General features: G+C 41.0%; 1 protein-coding gene across 1 annotated transcript in view; it reads right to left on the reverse strand.

Moving 5' to 3' along the window:
* The window catches only part of LOC143767826 (uncharacterized), a 113,044-nt gene that overhangs the window by 55,394 nt on the left and 36,881 nt on the right, over nucleotides 1–20,769 (reverse strand). Inside the window, exons 11-23 of the mRNA XM_077256347.1 lie at nucleotides 20,366–20,535; nucleotides 19,774–19,911; nucleotides 17,867–18,081; nucleotides 16,682–16,839; nucleotides 15,818–16,045; nucleotides 14,660–14,989; nucleotides 10,569–10,979; nucleotides 9,934–10,104; nucleotides 8,006–8,157; nucleotides 7,783–7,923; nucleotides 6,678–6,816; nucleotides 4,172–4,359; nucleotides 3,252–3,377 (exon numbers count right to left, since the gene is read on the reverse strand). Of these exons, the coding sequence (XP_077112462.1) occupies nucleotides 3,252–3,377; nucleotides 4,172–4,359; nucleotides 6,678–6,816; nucleotides 7,783–7,923; nucleotides 8,006–8,157; nucleotides 9,934–10,104; nucleotides 10,569–10,979; nucleotides 14,660–14,989; nucleotides 15,818–16,045; nucleotides 16,682–16,839; nucleotides 17,867–18,081; nucleotides 19,774–19,911; nucleotides 20,366–20,535 (2,567 nt within the window). The remainder of the gene's footprint in view (nucleotides 1–3,251; nucleotides 3,378–4,171; nucleotides 4,360–6,677; nucleotides 6,817–7,782; nucleotides 7,924–8,005; nucleotides 8,158–9,933; nucleotides 10,105–10,568; nucleotides 10,980–14,659; nucleotides 14,990–15,817; nucleotides 16,046–16,681; nucleotides 16,840–17,866; nucleotides 18,082–19,773; nucleotides 19,912–20,365; nucleotides 20,536–20,769) is intronic.

Consider the following 20,769-nt stretch of genomic DNA (forward strand, 5'->3'; position numbering starts at 1 on the left):
GAATTTATGTGAGAACTTGCAGCAGAATGTCTATCAGGACTTGCAGCAGAATGTCGGTGAGAACTTGCAGCAGAATGTCTGTGAGAACTTGCAGCAGAATGTCTGTGAGAACTTGCAGAAGAATGTCTGTGAGAACTTTCAGCAGAATGTCTGCGAGAACTTGCAGCAGAATGTTTGTGAGAACTTGCAGCAGAATGTCTGGGACAACTTGCAGCAGAATGTCTGTGAGAACTTGCAGAAGAATGTCTGTGAGAACTTTCAGCAGAATGTCTGTAAGAACTTGCAGCAGAATGTTTGTGAGAACTTGCAGCAGAATGTCTGTGAGAACTTGCAGCAGAATGTCTGTACGAACTTGCAGCAGAATGTTTGTGAGAACTTGCAGCAGAATGTTTGTGAGAACTTGCAGCATAATGTCTGTGAGAACTTGCAGCATAATGTGAGAACTTGCAGCAGAATTTCTGTGAAAACTTGCAGCAGAATTTCTGTGAGAACTTGCAGCAGAATGTCTATAAGGACTTGCAGCAGAATGTCGGTGAGAACTTGCAGCAGAATGTCTGTGAGAACTTGCAGCAGAATGTCTGTGAGAACTTGCAGCAAAATGTGAGAACTTGCAGCAGAATTTCTGTGAAAACTTGCAGCAGAATTTCTGTGAGAACTTGCAGCAGAATGTCTATAAGGACTTGCAGCAGAATGTCGGTGAGAACTTGCAGCAGAATGTCTGTGACAACTTGCAGCAGAATGTCTGTGAGAACTTGCAGCAGAATGTTTGTGAGAACTTGCAGCAGAATGTCTGGGACAACTTGCAGCAGAATGTCTGTGAGAACTTGCAGAAGAATGTCTGTGAGAACTTTCAGCAGAATGTCTGTAAGAACTTGCAGCAGAATGTTTGTGAGAACTTGCAGCAGAATGTTTGTGAGAACTTGCAGCAGAATGTCTGTGAGAACTTGCAGCAGAATGTCTGTACGAACTTGCAGCAGAATGTTTGTGAGAACTTGCAGCAGAATGTTTGTGAGAACTTGCAGCATAATGTCTGTGAGAACTTGCAGCATAATGTCTGTGAGAACTTGCAGCAGAATGTCTGTGAGAACTTGCAGCAGAATTTCTGTGAAAACTTGCAGCAAAATTTCTGTGAGAACTTGCAGCAGAATGTCTGTAAGGACTTGCAGCAGAATGTCGGTTAGAACTTGCAGCAGAATGTCTGTGAGAACTTGCAGCAAAATGTCTGTGAGAACTTGCAGAAGAATGTCTGTGAGAACTTGCAGCAGAATGTCTGTAAGAACTTGCAGCAGAATGTTTGTGAGAACTTGCAGCAGAATGTCTGTGAGAACTTGCAGCAGAATGTCTGTGAGAACTTGCAGAAGAATGTCTGTGAGAACTTGCAGAAGAATGTCTGTGAGAACTTTCAGCAGAATGTCTGTGAGAACTTGCAGCAGAATGTCTGTGAGAACTTGCAGCAGAATGTCTGTCAGAACTTGCAGCAGAATGTCTGTGAGAACTTGCAGCAGAATGTCTGTGAGAACTTCCAGCAGAATGTCTGTGAGAACTTCCAGCAGAATGTCTGTGAGAACTTGCAGCAGAATGTTTGTGAGAACTTGCAGCATAATGTCTGTGTGTTCCACTAGCTCCTCCCCCTTTACATATAATTTTAAAAGCACCAACTGTCATCTCCTACCTGCATTCACTGAACACAGATTTTACCCATTAATTGAGAATGAATGATCAGTCCAGGAGGAGAAAGACACATTTCTCTCTTAAGATAAATTACAAAGTTGCTTTTTTTCATGGGTACTATTGATTTCTAAAATAAAAATTAAAAAACATTATTCTTGAGAGAACAGACATTTTTTCTACAGTCATCAGACATATATGAACCTTTCTTATCCTGGAAATCTCTAATCTCTTTTTATTCTGTGACCAAAAAACAGCAATTCTGACGTTCCATTTTTGTAAATTTTTTCTTTACGATTTGCATTCGCTGTACGGAATAAATATATTAATATTTCATTAGTTCGCACACTTATTTGGTATCTCTCCATTCAAGTCTACTTTTTTATTTTTAAATTTTATTATGTTCTGGATAAAGGGGCATGATATGAACTTTTAGATATTTTTTTTTTTTATTGGTTTCCCTACGGGATTCGAATCAGATACGATCAACACCCCACAATCACTTCCATTTTCAACAGCATAAATGGTGCTTTTAGGATTTACAGCAGCATCTAAGAGATTAAACTGTTGCAATCGGAGCTGGCTCTGTATATAATAGTTAGTCTCCGGTGCTAGCTGTATTACGCAGCCGGTATCAATGTCGTATGGAGCAGGCTTAGATCCTGAGCTGCTTCATACATCCAGTGTCACATCCTCTGTACATTTACAATGGGTGTCACAAGTTGACATTTGGGCACAGAGGGCTCTGGCACTTGCCTGTGTCTACCAGGTGCTAGCACTCGGACTGTCAGTGTCTAGTGTCAGTTAGTAATGATTTCTCCTGGTGGCTTCTATGGATGCCCCACTTTCAGTGGAAAAAATGAAAATAATATAATGAATGTTCCCCTGATTTTTTTCATGACATCTAGAGGGAGATATTATGTTACAAAAAAGTCAAACATAAGAAAAAAAATCTAAAATAATGTATACATAAAAAAACAAGCAAAAAAAGAATACGCCACAGCCACCTTGTTCTCCTAAGACTTTACCTATGATGAGTCAATAACAGGTAACCATTTCTAATAATTTAATTTTAACTTACAACTTAAAAAAAAATTAAAATGATAATATGAAAATTAAAAAAATGCTTCTTAATTTTTTGATTATGAGTAAATTGTACAAAAATTAAGAAACACATATTTTGGCTTAAAATTTATTCACACATTCTATAAAATCATTCCAACATGAGACAGTATTTATCACAAAGAAAAACAGTGCAAAAATTATTTTAGTAGTCCAACTAATAATAATAATAATAATAATAATAATAATAATAATAAAAAAGTTAAGGGCGCAAAATGGATAAAAAGTGTCTGGTCATTATGGGTTGGGAAGTTGTGTAAAGGTGCTAATAGAACGTGATGTGTACATGATATGGATGTTTTCTTTCATGGCAGCAAGAAGAGGTCTTAAAAATAGTGAATACAGGTAAGTTTTAATATTAAAAGCCTATGAGGTAAAAAACATGGCTTTTTTTGGCAAACACAGCACCACTCGTGTCCGTGGAGGGTACTGCAGCTCAGGCCCAATCACTTGTTTCTTACCTTGGCCATAAGTCCTTGTAGCTTACTCTGTTTTCTCACATATTGGAGTCTGGAATAAGCGGAGTCCACGCCTGTTAATCTTTTCATGATGTGATCTTCAAACTCATTAATGAACTGGACCATGACCTGTAAAAGACCATCTGAAAGGTGAAGACCATATACTTCAAATTAGGCTTTCGCAGGGCTTTGACGTCCAGGAACGTAGCCTAGGTACTATGTGCCCTTGGAAGTTGTGCAAGATAATTGATGGACATATTGCGTCACATAACCCTGGTCCCAGGAATGGTGTGTGTGGAGGCTTCTACTAGTAGATTGGATACAGAAGCCCTCGATGGAGAGACTGGTGTCCCAACTCAAGGATAACAAAGGCAATGCTGATGGACACAAGCAACAATTCAAGTGGGCTTTACCCACTAGGAGACAACAAGCTTGAAAATTGCAACGTATCAGGCTTTAACAGGAGCAAAAGGCTCAAACTGGTAAATAGCAACTTTGCTCTTATAGCTAGCAAGCACTTCAGCAGCACTTCCTTCACAGAGACACAATCTCATTCATAGATCAGGGCAGAAGACATCCACAGTGTTGGTCATGGTCATTCCTCATGGTAACCACCAGCAATACCCTGAAGTCCCTCTTGTCTGGTATCTGGGACACTTGACGAATATTCATTTAGTTACGGCATCACATTTCCTCACTCACAGACACCTGACGTAACTTATTACAATCAAGGTTCAGATGCCTTTTATGTAGCAATTCTCAGTCAAAAATAATGTTATATGATCCACTCTGCTGTATCTAATCTTTGCTCTTATGGTGCATGCCATCACCCTTCACTCTTTGTTCCCTTCTTTGGTTGCAACAGAGCAAACGTTGGGACCTCATAGAATAGACGTGATCGGAGGAAAGCGCGGGATACGCACCATCGCCTGTCGTGATGCAATGAAGTCTTCACTCGTTTCCTCCCTGCTCTTCTGCCATTCTCTCAGCTGGACATTTACTCTTTCAGACTCCTGTTCCATTTTGACAATGAATTCTATTAATTTTTCAGTGGTTTTCCTGACAACTACAGAAAATATCAGCTGCTGTTCCTTCTCTTCTGTGTTGTCACCTGACAAAAAAAAATACAGTATATAAAATTCATTTCTTCAAGTAACAAACAGCAGTCCCTTAAAATATTTAAATGTAACATGCAAAATGAGTATACATTTTGATTAAGTTTTTATACATTTCTTTTAATACCAAAATAAGTATCAGCTACACTTTCTCATTTTGTGATTCATTTTTTATCTTCCTTTTTCATCCCTATTTGGAAGTAGATAGTGATATATTTTTCTCTAATCTGTTCTAATTTTTTGACTATAGACCTTCTTATTGTATTTCCTATATGTTAGGAGTCATTGTACAGGAGGAGGAGGAGGTGAGCTGTGACATCACCTACTGTGAATGGTGGATCCTGTGTTATCTACTGTATATAAAGGTGTTATCAGTCATTGTACAGGAGGAGGAGGTGAGCTGTGACATCACCTATTGTGAATGGTGGATCCTGTGTTATCTACTGTATATAGAGGTGTTATCAGTCATTGTACAGGAGGAGGAGGAGGTGAGCTGTGACATCACCTATTGTGAATGGTGGATCCTGTATTATCTACTGTATATAAAGGTGTTATCAGTCATTGTACAGGAGGAGGAGGAGGTGAGCTGTGACATCACCTATTGTGAATGGTGGATCCTGTGTTATCTACTGTATATAGAGGTGTTATCAGTCATTGTACAGGAGGAGGAGGTGAGCTGTGACGTCACCTACTGTGAATGGTGGATCCTGTGTTATCTACTGTATATAGAGATGTTATCAGTCATTGTACAGGAGGAGGAGGTGAGCTGTGACATCACCTATTGTGAATGGTGGATCCTGTGTTATCTACTGTATATAGAGGTGTTATCAGTCATTGTACAGGAGGAAGAGGTGAGCTGTGACATCACCTATTGTGAATGGTGGATCCTGTGTTATCTACTGTATATAAAGGTGTTATCAGTCATTGTACAGGAGGAGGAGGTGAGCTGTGACATCACCTATTGTGAATGGTGGATCCTGTGTTTTCTACTGTATATAAAGGTGTTATCAGTCATTGTACAGGAGGAGGAGGAGGTGAGCTGTGACATCACCTATTGTGAATGGTGGATCCTGTGTTATCTACTGTATATAGAGGTGTTATCAGTCATTGTACAGGAGGAGGAGGTGAGCTGTGACATCACCTATTGTGAATGGTGGATCCTGTGTTATCTACTGTATATAGAGGTGTTATCAGTCATTGTACAGGAGGAGCAGGTGAGCTGTGACATCATCTACTGTGAATGGTGGATCCTGTGTGATCTACTGTATATAGAGGTGTTATCAGTCATTGTACAGGAGGAGGAGGTGAGCTGTGACATCACCTATTGTGAATGGTGGATCCTGTGTTATCTACTGTATATAGAGGTGTTATCAGTCATTGTACAGGAGGAGGAGGTGAGCTGCGACATCACCTATTGTGAATGGTGGATCCTGTGTTATCTACTGTATATAAAGGTGTTATCAGTCATTGTACAGGAGGAGGAGGAGAGCTGTAACATCACCTATTGTGAATGGTGGATCCTGTGTTATCTACTGTATATAGAGGTGTTATCAGTCATTGTACAGGAGGAGGAGGTGAGCTGCGACATCACCTATTGTGAATGGTGGATCCTGTGTTATCTACTGTATATAAAGGTGTTATCAGTCATTGTACAGGAGGAGGAGGTGAGCTGTAACATCACCTATTGTGAATGGTGGATCCTGTGTTATCTACTGTATATAGAGGTGTAATCAGTCATTGTACAGGAGGAGGAGGTGAGCTGTGACATCACCTATTGTGAATGGTGGATCCTGTGTTATCTAATGTATATAGAGGTGTTATCAGTCTTGTACAGGAGGAGGAGGTGAGTTGTGACATCACCTATTGTGAATGGTGGAGCCTGTGTTATCTAATGTATATAGAGGTGTTATCAGTCATTGTACAGGAGGAGGAGGTGAGTTGTGACATCACCTATTGTGAATGGTGGAGCCTGTGTTATCTACTGTATATAGAGGTGTTATCAGTCATTGTACAGAAGGAGGAGGTGAGCTGTGACATCACCTATTGTGAATGGTGGATCCTGTGTTATCTACTGTATATAGAGGTATTATCAGTCATTGTACAGGAGGAGGAGGTGAGCTGTGATATCACCTATTGTGAATGGTGGATCCTGTGTTATCTACTGTATATAGAGGTGTTATCAGTCATTGTACAGGAGGAGGAGGTGAGCTGTGACATCATCTATTGTGAATGGTGGATCCTGTGTTATCTAATGTATGCCTCCAGCACAGGCTGCGAGTCTGATTGATGCCTGGAAAATCTGAATTCTTCCTACCTAGAAAAGGGAAATTACCCATCTTCATAGACAACCTGTTCACACTGCGGTTAACTCTTCGTTGGACTTCAGACACTGATTCTTCTTCAAGGGATTGACACAATTCATCCAGTGACAGAATTCGGTCTCTCAGCTTAATCTTAATATAAAAGACAAGAGCCGAGAGTGTAAGGATTCAGTCTGGCACTGACCTCTCACACGGCCCAATTTTCTCCGGGTCCTTTACACGCGTGTTAGGCCCTTAACCCCTTAATGACTGGGCGATTTTTCATTTCTCAACTTCAATTTTTTTTATTCCCATTCTTGGAAGAGCTATAACTTTTTTTTATTTTTCCATTGACCGTGATATTCAATGTGATTTAATTGCCAATGTGCACTCCCCATCAGCCCCTTGCCACGTTATCCTGGGGCACAGATGGGTCGTATACTAAAATAGTATCATTTAATAGCAAACAAAAAAAAACCAAGATGCATTGATGGAAAAATAAAAAAATCTATGGGTCTCAGTAAACGTCAACACAAACAAAAATGTTTTTTTTTTTCCTTTTTCTACAGTTTTTTTTTCTTTAACCATTAAAATATTTTAAAAAAAACCTTATAAGTCTGGTCTTGCCGTACTCTTACTGACCTGGGGAATCATAAGGCCAGGTTCTTTTTACCGCATAGGGAATGTCGGAAAAACAAAACAGAATCAGCTCAGCTTTAATATCTTGAGATAACCCCTTTTAGAATGCAGCTCTGGGGGCGATGAGCTTGTCAGAAAAAGCCACAGCCATCCAGACAGTACACCGACGCCATGACAATCAGCTGAGTACTTCTCGCCCCACTACAATCATCCCTGACATGCTACAACCTACCTGCAGTGGTCACGGGCTCGGTATATGGAGTTCTCATAAAACATCAGAACGTCAGAACAGGAATTGCTTGTACAGAATGGTTATCCTATCTCAATCAAAAAGGGAGCATATGGATATGGCTGGGTTCTCCTTCTGTGATGCCCCGTTAACCTATCAGTCCTCGTGGTCAGGAGTCCCCCGACCCCCAGTCACATACTGGTAGCACTTCATAAGAGTAGGCTTCATACCTGGTATGGAAATGCAGTTACCTTATGAATCTTCCCATCTCTGGCCACATTGAGGACGTACAGGGTCACCCTACTAAGCTCCTTGAGAAGCTCCTCTTCCTTTTTCTTCAGGCTTTGCCAATATTTCTCTCGCTCACTCATCTCCTTCTGAAGAGCATCCAACTAAAACAGATAAAACAGATGCGAGATGTGATTGTGCCGAACTCTCAAGCCTAATAATGGCTAAAATCCACCCAGTACATACTAGATAGTAATCTTGGTCTTTTCTTCTCCCGTGTAGTTGCAGAACCGGCATTATAATCCCTGTTAATGGGTTTGTTTCAGCACCCAACACCGAACAGCTGCACCCCGTAATCGAGTCAATTGTCTTACCTCCGATTCTGATGGGTATGAGACCTTGTAAAGATGGAAACATCGGTGAGAAAGTCATAGAAAAAACATGAGCCCTTCAAACAGGAGATATGTTGTGTGTTATAATAAATGTTGGAGATATTTACAGACATGGGGAGAGCCAAAGAGAAGTCTTGGCGAGTGACTGATGGAAGTCAATGGGGCAAGAAGTTTGTATTCAGATTGGTGGTTGCATTTGGGTTGGCGTCAAACTCTCCCCATAGAGAGCACATGAATGCTCAGCCTAAGCCGAAAGCTCATTTATATGGGGGTCTTAGGGGAGAAGAGTTTGGACGAAAGGTATCAAATAGTGTATGGTCAACATTAAGTTGAGTGCTATCTGGTGCTAAACCTGTCGAAAAAGGTGTAGACTTTGTCGGGCTTGTAAAAAATTGATTTTCTCTTTGAGACAGTTAAAAATGGTGCCACATTGGAATCTCTACAGGCTGTGTACCTCCGTTGACTAAGAGTACCACCCCCCCACTGCCTTCGGCTATGCAAAGCATACTGCTAACAGTGGTACTGGAAGACCATACAACCACTAGGGTGTCTGTGATCTGTGGGATTGGGGTCCGTTGCTAAGCTGCACCACCACCCGAGTGTCTTGATTTCAACAGATGGGTCTACACAGAAATCATTGAACCACAAAGCAAATGTCCTAAATTGGCCTCAGCTGAAATCTCGCCAACCCCCTAACAAGAAAAAATTATTCAGCAGAATAGGCAGGGTCATGGTGCATAGGCACAGTCATAGAAGGACATACCGTCCAGCTTTTGATGAAAGGGTGAGGGGCATTGTTGCACAAACACAGTAATTGTGTAGGCCCCTTTCATAGAGAATGATGCCACCAAAATGTCTCACCACACACAATATAATACCCTCATGAATTCCGCTACATGCACAGTATTATATCCCCCCAACGCCACTCTCTATAGTCATTCCACCCACAGTATAAGACAATACTTTTAAAAAGGAAAATTCAGTTTTACATCCCGAAAAAGAAAAAAAAAAATCGGACGAAATTCATCAACCATTCTTCAACCATACTGGCAACGTATGTGGTGGAGTGCCTGAGAAAATAACTTTTAATTCATGTGCAAATAGGGGCTTCGATGCACCCCTGGCATGGCCAAGAGGTTCACTAGTCAGGAGCTGGTGAACTGTTGTAATCCGCACTTCATTTGTGGTATAAATTATAAGGAATTTGACAGGAGTGCTCGGCTACGCCCCTCTTGATTGGACATTGTTTAAAAAGTTGGTTGGACTGGCATTAAAATTTCAATAGTTGCAAAAGTTTTGCGCAACTAAGAGTTGCATAAAATTTTGTGACATTTTAAGCAGTTTTATGCCAGAAAAGTGGTGTAACCAGCTTCACGAGAGTTGATTCGCTAGAAAAAAAACGCCTGAAAAATTACTTAGAAAATGTTCAAAAGATTTTTCCTACTAATTTCTACTGTAAAACCTCTTTGAGGTTCATATGTTCAAGGCTTTTGATCTTTTTTTATTTTACCACTTCAGATTCTGAAAAACGAGGGAGATAAAAAAAGTGTAGGTCACTTCTTTGAAATGGCTCCTGAGAAATCCACTCCAAGCTAGGCAGAGTGCCATCAAAACTGTGCAAAAAAAACACTCAAGAAAAATAAATAACAAACATCTCCAAAAAACGCTTGCAAAACTGTTCGAGACTGCTGCAGGAATTGAGAAACTGCTTCAAAAACTCCCCGAAGAAGCAGATTCCACTAGAAAATTCCCATATTTTAGTGCACAGTCACATTCACATACCTCTGCCCTCGGCATCTTCCATTGTTCCTGCCAGTGGAATTAGGTGACCCTTAATAAAATCATGTTCAACCCCGAGTACAGGAACAATCAGGTCTGAAGGTCCAGGATCCAGGATCTCAATTCCAAGTACTGCAGGGATCCACAGCTCTGTCTTATTGTACCTAATCAATCCTAATGAAGGAGACACAGACAACAGGAAAGAATCACCGTCATGATGAGAACTGAGATAATATCAAGTAAAATACTAATTAATTAATTACTAATTAATACAAAATAAACATGGTGGAAGGCATGTTCACCAATATTTTGGGGTGCAAAATCTGCTAGAGTTCCGGCTAGTTTTTCAAAGCAAGCCCTGGGTCACACTTGCAAGCAGGTCCCCGACCCTAGTCATGCTTAGTCAGGAGACCACTGGCAGAGTATAAATGGAGAGGATGAAGTGACTACCCCTTCATTCATTCTCCACCAGGTTGTATGGGAGTCTCAAGAGCCCTTTTTTGAGATAGGTAATGGTCCTAAAGTGCCCCAAAAAAGTCCAAGGTGGGAATACCCTCCTAAAACAGCCAATGGAAAAAATGTGGAATTGTAGGTCAACGTAAAATCAGGGTCAGGTAGCTGAACACTCAACGACTTACCTAAACTTCCTCCGTAACATTTGATATCTACAGCCAATTTGTGCTGACTAGTAACATTGTGCATTCTCGCCATCACATACTGATTCCTTAGGGTTAATGCTTTTTCCATGGTCTCCATTGCTTCGGTTAGAGCGTTATGCGCATGCTCAAGATCATCCTTGACGAGAGGTAGCTCTTCTGAGAGCAGGTCCCTGTGAGCCTTCACAGCATCAATGACCGTGATCTGGGCCATCATTAGGTTTGTATCTAGGAAAGTCTGGGGGCCTCCAGCATGAGGCACCACTTTATCCTGGTGGAGAACTGCCCCCTGAATCCGAACTTTCTTCCCGCTCAATGGCTCAGAGAATGTCTCCCCCAAAACTAATATGGATCCTGAAGAAGACATTACTCCTCCAAGTGGAATCACGTCTCCTAGGAGTAGATAAAGTGAGGAGATGAAGAGAAGCTAATGACAAATCTAGACTTGTGGTTATACAAAACTCTACTTATTGCATTATATTCCATTTATCTAGGCATAACATATATGTCACGATATGGTATGAAATATCATATAAGTTTAGTTTCTCTTGCTAGCTTGCTGTGGGCTAAGCCCACCTTCTTGGAGTGATTCTGCAACAGCTTTTATGGCTTGTAGCTGCAAATTCCTGACTTTCAGCTTCGAAGCCCCTCATCCCCCTCGCCAAGGTATTTACGACCGGCATCCCTGCAGTGGAAAGTGACCAGCTTAAACTGGTAGAGAAGCTTCCAGAATCCATGAAAGTCCTTTGTTCTGTTTTTGTAAGATATTAGGCAAACCATTTAAGTTAGGAACAGGAAAATATACACTCACTGGCCACTTTATTAGGTACACCTGTCCAACTTCTTGTTAACACTTAATTTCTAATCAGCCAATCACATGGCGGCAACTCAGTGCATTTAGGCATGTAGACATGGTCAAGACAATCTCCTGCAGTTCAAACCGAGCATCAGTATGGGGAAGAAAGGTGATTTGAGTGCCTTTGAACGTGGCATGGTTGTTGGTGCCAAAAGGGCTGGTCTGAGTATTTCAGAAACTGCTGATCTACTGGGATTTTCACGCACAACCATCTCTAGGGTTTACAGAGAATGGCCCGAAAAAGAAAAAAAATCCAGTGAGCAGCAGTTCTGTGGGCGGAAATGCCTTGTTGATGCCAGAGGTCAGAGGAGAATGGGCAGACTGGTTCGAGCTGATAGAAAGGCAACAGTGACTCAAATCGCCACCCGTTACAACCAAGGTAGGCCTAAGAGCATCTCTGAACACACAGTGCGTCGAACTTTGAGGCAGATGGGCTACAGCAGCAGAAGACCACACCGGGTACCACTCCTTTCAGCTAAGAACAGGAAACTGAGGCTACAATTTGTACAAGCTCATCGAAATTGGACAGTAGAAGATTGGAAAAACGTTGCTTGGTCTGATGAGTCTCGATTTCTGCTGCGACATTCGGATGGTAGGGTCAGAATTTGGCGTAAACAACATGAAAGCATGGATCCATCCTGCCTTGTATGGAGCATCTTTGGGATGTGCAGCCGACAAATCTGCGGCAACTGTGTGATGCCATCATGTCAATATGGACCAAAATCTCTGAGGAATGCTTCCAGCACCTTGTTGAATCTATGCCACGAAGAATTGAGGCAGTTCTGAAGGCAAAAGGGGGTCCAACCCGTTACTAGCATGGTGTACCTAATAAAGTGGCCGGTGAGTGTATATTCTTAATCTCCCTCGGTGGATCTTTCCGCCACTCTAAACACGGGCTTCTAACTCCATCTGGTAAAGAAGTAGGGATTTCTCTGTAAATATGCATCACAGATAGGACATATTTGATCTCATTAGAATGCCAACGTTAATACGAGATGAATGCTGGGTTTGTTATGACTATGACATGTTCTGGAGCAGAGATACAAGCATTAGAAAAACTGTATGACAATTACTAAGACTGAAGAAAGAGGAGGGCGATCGTAGCTCAACCCTTTTTGGTGATGTCACAGGCTGCAGGCTATAAGTTTCTGGCAGGCTTCCAGGAGTCAGTTTTAGTTTTTTACCTGAAGAGCCCAGACTGCAAGTCCTAATGCACTGGGACAGATGGAAACTCCACTAGCCTGGTTGCCACAAATGATCTGACCACATGTAAGTGTTATTTTCTTATTGTAATCCCTGTTTTTTTATAACTACCTTGTACATAATTGCAATTGTCTCTTTTGTAACATCTTTGTAAAATATTTTGATAAAGCACTGCCTAAACTTTATGGAGTATAATAATTAATACTAGATTCATTCTCCTGCTCTAAAACGTACCCTGTCTCTTGAAGGGAATTACGCTACTGTGTTGGGTTAGCTTCGGACCCGTTTAATCGGAGCTGGTGGCAGCAATACCGTGTGCAGGCTTTTGGGTGCTGTAGCGACTGCGGCGTTGATAATTATTGTTCCTGCCTGAGTGGGAGTAGTTTATCGCGTCGCTGCAGCATGCCCAATAGCCAGTACATAGCAGGCAGCCTTTCTGGCGACTAATTACCCTAGGTGCAGTACCTAATCTGACCTGAGAGTAAGGGGGGCGCCAGAGAGCTGCAAGTGTTAAGTGGAACTGTAAGCGGGATACATAAGTCCCTGCAGTTCGCGGTATATTGAAGAGCAGTGGGATACCTAGAATCAGCCCCTGCTGTAAACTAAGAGGTCAATAGCCTTGTGTGTGTCTTTTTATCACATTGTGGAGTGGAGGGATAACTAAGATAAGCCCCCCTGCACATGTGATAGCCGTCTGTTGGCCTAAAGTCACCCCGATCCGTGACGTAGGGGTGACGGTCACGGTGTGGATCCCTGACATATTGGTGAAAGCGGTCGGGGTTCGTGACAATATATTTTAACCTTAACCCCTAAATGGCCATCTAGTGAACTTTTAACTCCTGTACCACCACCTACACAGTGGATGGTGCAAATCCTAAAACTACAATGATGCGGGTGGTTCCCCCGACTTGTCGCTTCTGTCTTTTATTATATTATTATTTTATTATATATTAAACATAAATGTAAGAGTAGACAAAAAACTCCAAATATATATATATATGTATATTTATATATATTACACATAAATGGAAGAGATCAAGAAACCCCCCAAAATATATATTACACATAAATTTAAGAGCAAACCAAACCCCTCCAAAATATATTAAACATAAATGTAAGAGTAGACAAAAAACCCAAAATATATACAGTATTAAATATAAATTTAAGAATAGACCAAATATATATATTAAACATTAATGTAAGAGTAGACCCCCCCCCAATATGTATTAAAATGAAATAAAATTGTATTGAACACATATTGTAAAAGAACACAAAACTTGCATTTAGGACTTCAAATGGCCAGAATAAATTGTAAAATTATCTCTGATCATTTAGAGTAAAAAACCCCACTAAAATAGATATAAAGAAAATATAACAAATAGTTTAATACATTTGCATAGAAAAAAAAGAATGAAAAATGAGCAGTGTTGGATCCACGAGGTTAGCGTGGGTGAGTAATGTTTCTAAGTCACAGGCAATGCAAATTTGTTGTCATGCCATCTGGTAGAACATAAGGATTGAATCACTCAGGAGTTATCTTGTTTGAAAAAAACATAAATAAAAAAAAGTTATAAATTAACAAAATAAATACCACTAATCCTGCCTCCCCTTGGGAATCAAACACCGATGCTCAGGCGGCCAACCTGGGCTTTATTTACAAGCATCCCTCATGGGACCACTACAGCCAATTGGAGGCCTTGTTGGTAATGCCAGTAGTGAGTCATGTGACAACAACAGCCATTCAGAGGCCTTGTCGGTAATGCCAGTAGTGGGTCATGTGAACACTTCTGCCACTGATTGGCTGCAAGAAACAAACAAAACAAAGAAAAATAGGAGGACTCCCTGATCTTTTACTCTGGACCACTGGTAAAAGAAAAGGCAATTACAGTAATGTTTATACATTTTATCCATACACACATGTCGGTAATAACACTACTGTGAAGTCTGTCAGAAGTTTTTGCCAGTTTATAACACCTTTAAGTTGGTTTAACCACACATCAAGAACATTACTCACCTGTACTTCTCTCCAGCCCGATGCCTAAAATTGGAAATATTTTCCCTCGCGCCCCAATCATGGGACCTCCAATCTCTATAGGTGACAGTAGGTTGGTCAGTGGATGGAGATACGCGCCTCCTAGAGCCAGCCATCGCTGCGTCTTTGGATGTCTCGTCACTGCTAGAATCGGGACCTCCAAACCCGATACTGGATCCACCATTGTAGCATAGTTTTCACATGAAGCTTCGTGTAAATCAATGAATTTACAATCTACTGGTAAACCTGTGCTTGGATCTATTGGGTATGGGATATATGGTAAAATTGGTACTTCTGACTTCCAAATATTTCCTAAAATAAAAGAAGATATTCAGCAAGTCTCATGAAAGTGTGGAGTGTGCAATATGGGACATTGGGGGTCTATAAACTTTGAATATGTGATGTAGGGTTTGAGACACGGTATCTAAATATTGGGATCCTGTCTGTGATCTGAATATTGGGGTCCTGTCTGTGATCTGAATATTGGGGTCCTGTCTGTGGCTTGGTCTGGGGTCTAAATATTGACGTGGTCAGGGGTTGGGTGTGAGGTCCGAATATTGAAGTTTTCTCTGGGGTTTGAACGTTTGCATCGGGATTTTCGGGTCTGATTGTATTATTTTTTTTAGAACCTTTTACAGATTTGCACCAAATTTGCACAAATGTGCACCATTATGTATGTACTATACAGTATATAAAGGATGTAGTATAAGCTAAGATCAAGAGCGCCTCTTATCTTTTATGGCGCACCTAGACCATTTATCTGGGCTGTTCTCCAACACTGTTGCACACAGATCATCCACCTCATTCCTACTATCATGGGAAGGAGCAGACGTCTGGAAACCAAGATGGTTTTCTGCTTACACTACAGGTAATAGATGGAGCTGGACAATGAGCAACCATCCATCTGCTGTAGCTTTCCACCTGCCAATAACCCAAACATCTATAAAACCCTCCACAATTAGGGCAACCATCCATGTATTACCATCCATCCACCATCAATGAACCAAACCATTCGATCTCTCTGTCCACCAGCCTCCATTCATGAACCATCCTACATCCATCCACTGAACCATCCTTCATCACTAGGACATGTCCCAGGAGTAGTAGAAGTCTACATAAATGTGTATCCGTCTTTCTTACTGGACGCTGAATCAACAGTTAAGATCAGTTGAGAGGTGACCGGATCACATCCAACATTTCCAGCAATTGGAAGCGCCTTTCCGGTTTCCCTGTGTACAAAGTATTCACCGGGAACGGGAGTCAGATAATGACTGGACAGCAGCATGACCGAATGTGGAGTTGGAGTGACCAGTCCAAGTGCCCGGTCCAGAAACACCACGTCAGCGTCCTGAACCGTGCCGTCGAGAGCTGAGACAGAGAAAAGAGAAATAAATAAATAACCAAAAAATAGGGGAAATCCTCAGGGTTATTATCCTTCACATGAATGATGACAAAAACCATGTCATCTATAGGAGCAAAGATGTTCTTTAAGATCTCTTCACACTTCCGAGGAAGTGAAACAAAGCATGTCATCTATGACCACATGAAAGTCCCGGTCAACTTGGATGTGGTTTGTGGTCATAAATTAGCCGAGATGAGCTCCGACCATGACACATAGAAGAGATACAAAACTCCCAATCGCAAAAAACTCACTGATTGATACTCAGTACACTCATTCTGCAGCTAGCAATTTGGAAGGGAACAAAGAACATGTAAAAGGCAGACAGTGCAACATTTTGAATGAAACCCAATTGCAATATTTTTTTTCAAACAACGATAAATGCATTTAAAATAATGATAAAAAAGACACTTTGCTTTATTTTACAGTACAATCTCCATTATGCTGCACTAAGTGGTCTTTTTTTCCCATATGCCTCTGTTATTTAGACTTCCAAAAAGGAAAACTATAACTTATAACAAGAGATACTGACATTATTACGATGGACAAGTCTGGAGAGGACACATATCATGTCTGGAGCACAATTGTCCATCATTAACGCTCACCAAAAAGATCCCTCTTGGTCAGTAATCTGGTCCTGTCCTTATTAACCAGATAGGCTCCGGTTCCTTCTCCCAGCACGCCCCATACTTTAAGCCTGTTACTCTCCTTCATCACAGCTGTGTATATTGTATTGCAAGACGTGTCGAACTGCGCCAGGTACCTGCAAAACGTGGAGAACATGGAGGTCGAATGTGCACTGTGTGTGATACAATACATCGATACATATGTAGATGGAAAGATGAACAAGCACTTATGAAGGAATACATTTGTGCACCGTAATAGGCAGCCCTCGAGACCCTCATCTGGTGCATGAGTCAACATTAGAACTACAATTAAAGTCACTGCAAAATCCCTGGCAACCCAGCTCCACCCTTTCTTCAATTCCTGACCTAGCTGTTCCCTCCTCCCCCTGCCAGGGACATTGCAGTGATGTAGAATTGTAGTCCTAATGATGACTCATGCAGGGAAAATAGACTCCCTGTTTCTACATAGATCATAGAAGGAATCAACTAGTCTGGTTTTACTTAAGTGATGTCATACACTGTCAATGGAAAAGAAGAATTAACTGGGTAGAAAGGCAAAATGAACAATTGTAAGAACAAAGTGTTATATAATATAAAGAATGCAATATATTAAGAGGATACAAACTTTGATGAGAGGAAGAGGAGGACGAGGAGAAAGAGAAGTATGAGGAAGAGGAGGAGGACGAGGAGGATGAGGAGGAGTGCTTCTTTAATAGATTGTCATGTTGCCTCAACTATCTGACAACCTTGACATACTATTACGCCATGGTGCCAGAAAAGGTTGTAAAGAGGATCTGTCATCGGATATCACAATATATTATTAAACACATCTCTTAGACCTAATGAGGTTGATGTACTTACTGTGAAAATCAATGTTAGAATGTCTATAATCCTTTTTGAAAACTTTTCCCGCCTGGTATTAAAGTCAGCATGTTAGGAGTCCAGCTTTAGCTCCTTTAAATATCAGAATTATACAGCCATTCTGACATGGATTTTCATAGTAAGTACACCAGCTTCATTAGTATGAAGATCTATATACTCATATGTGAAGTTTATATTGTGAAACCTGATGACAAATCCCTATGTGCTTCCCTCCCAAATACTTATTTGAGGGCCACTTGGCTAGAGGAGTAGAATGAGTAGTCAGGTTTGCGTCTGACTTACTTTTGCCATTTGGTTGCATACTCCCTCTCTTGGGAAATCAATGTCTTATCTTTCATTAACTCCAGCATCCTGATGGACTCTCTCAGTACTGCTTTAAATTGGACACAATGGTCCTCGTGGGACTTCTTGTCCTCCTGGAGAACGTGCAGCTGCTTATTCAGGAGGTCTTCATACTCCGCAGCCAGACACTTCCTCTTGGCTATCTCTAATTCTGCCTAATACGAGAAGACAAGAAAAGCACGGAGTTACATAAGGACAGTGCAAGATCAATTTCCACTTGACAATTGTTTTTAAATTAATTTATTTAAGGGTGTTTTCTAAAGTGAAAAAATATGGCTAAAGGGTAAAAGTCCATAAAAGTATAAAAGAAGCATTACTTACATGGGGAATCCAGCATTACCGCCCATGTATTGTTTCTGGTGCTGCAATAATCACATGCTATACACCGCTGAGACCAGTGACTGGCTGCAGCATGGGGGTAGATGTGCACCTCAGCAAATAAAGACCAGGAAGGAGTACTGGCATTAGAGCAGTGGGGATTTATCAGGTGAACTAAGATACTGTAGTTCTTTTTTGGCATCCCTCAACTTAATCCACCTTTTCCACTCCATTTTAGCTGTAAGGCGTGGCCATGTTACCTTACCTTACTCATAGAACTCTATACTGAATGCAAAAGATCAAACCACTAGGACCGACCCTCACCAATCCAGAGAAAAGGGGCTGGTTTGAAGTTGTGTCCTCATAACATCTTGTTCTCTGAACAAATGATTGGGACCAGCTACATTTCCCTGTTCCATCTAGACCAGTATTCATTCTAGAATCGATGAGGGTCCCTACCACAATAATCATGGATTGTATATCCTTATAATATGTAAATTACTTGATACGAAGTGAAAAATCCCATTAATCCCTTGCATTTTTAATAATGATGAGAAGACTGTGCTGGTTCTGCCCTATTCTAAACAGCAAAGCTGAACAGTAAGTTACAGAAAAGGAAAGAAAAGAAATAAAAACGTGTATGTGTGCCTAAGTAAGAGCTGAATTAAATTATACATCTAGGACCTGTCCCCACCAATCCTGAGAAGGGGGCTTAGTTTGGTGTCGTGTCCTCATAAGTCAGAACAACTTTTTTTCTGAGCAAATGAATGGGACAAGCTACAGTTCCCTGCCCCACCGTCAGTGCTAAACCAGAGTTCATTCTGGGTTCAAAGAGAGTCCTCACCAAACAGACATTGATTGTATGCCCTTATGATATGTAAATTACTTGATAAGATGGGAAAACTCCATTAGTCCCTTTTAATAATGATTAGATGACTGGTGGCTCTGTCCTATTCTAAACAGCAAAGCTCAACAGTAAGTTCCAGAAAAGAATTAAAAAAAAGAAATAAAAAGGTATATATGTGTATAAGTAAGAGCTGAATTCAATTATTGATACATTCCCTCGATTAGGATTCAGCCTATACATTGGATATGCAACCCACAGAAACAATCAGGTTTAGAGCAGAAGAAGGCAGTAGTGATGAGCCTGTTATCTGAGCATGCTCGGGTGCTAACATAGTGTCTTCCGGCGTGTTCAAAAAATATGTTCTGGTCCCCGCGTCTGCATGTCTCATGCCTGTTCAATTGCCGCAACACAACACATGGAGGGATTGCCTGTTTGTTAGATAATCCCTGCATGTGTTGTGGCTGTCGAACATCCGCAAGACATTCAGCCGCGGGGAGTCAAACATACTATTCGAGCACACAGAAGACACTCAGTTAGCACTCGAGCATGCTCTGATAACACCTTACCCCAGCACATTCGCTCAACACTAGAAGGCAGACTTAAGAATATCCTTGAAACTGCAAGACATTACATAGCAGCCCTTGGCCAACGGTTAAAGCTTGGGACTCATACTGTACATTACCTCCTGTTTCTTTTGGACGTAGTTCTCCAGTACAGAACTGCTATATCTCTTTGGGTGACCAATAACGCTAAGACGTTTCACAAATGTGTCTTTTAAGGTGCTCACTTCAAAGACAAGTTTTTCATAGAATACTTTAACCTGGGGAGAAAAAAAGGTGAGTTGGCCCTGAAACCGACAAATGAACCCCTTAGATGACACGGTCAAAAGTAACTGTTGCATCAAAGCGGTTAAACAAAGAGGTATTTTCATTTTCAATATATTATATGGTGAATTAAATAAAAGAAACAAACTTGTACCCAAATACTTTTCCCCATTATCACACCTATCAATGTTAGATGGGTGAGGATGTTTCAGGAGGCTGCAGGCTGGATCATACTTGACTTTTATCTTTGTTTCCACCACTATTGGTTGGCTTAGTTTATGCCAATATTTTGACTCTAGCTACATTGCACATTGTTGCATTTAAAACACACATTAAATAATGTAGTGCAAAGTTTTGTGCACAAGTTTGTTTTTTATTTTGGTGCAAATTATGCAAGAATTCTGATATATCCTGGCTCTACTCATCATTATCAAGGCGTTTAGGACATACAATATTGCCTGTAACGGTTATCTGCTCACACACCTCTTCCTTTAAGTGACTGATTTTTGATGTAACCATGAAGGATTGCTTGAGCAAAATATCATAGAACATGTGAGTGTTGAAACTTTCCATGTCGATTTGCTGCTCGTAATCCCAAAATTCATCATCTGCAAGAAATTCTTAAAAATAATACAGTATATAGTTAGTGGGATCAGCCTGGGGAGCAACCGTAGACTCTTGTAGCTTTCCAGCTCTTGCATAACAACTCCCAATATACCATGGCAGGCATAGGATGGAGACCTCTATCACAGAGAATAAATAATATTTAGACACAAACCCATAAAAGCTTTGATAATAGATTCATGATTGTAGGGGTTTGACTTCTAGGACCTCAACCGATTATTAGAAATGGG

The sequence above is a fragment of the Ranitomeya variabilis genome, chromosome 4, assembly GCF_051348905.1.
Source record: "Ranitomeya variabilis isolate aRanVar5 chromosome 4, aRanVar5.hap1, whole genome shotgun sequence".
In the NCBI taxonomy this organism is placed as follows: domain Eukaryota; kingdom Metazoa; phylum Chordata; class Amphibia; order Anura; family Dendrobatidae; genus Ranitomeya; species Ranitomeya variabilis.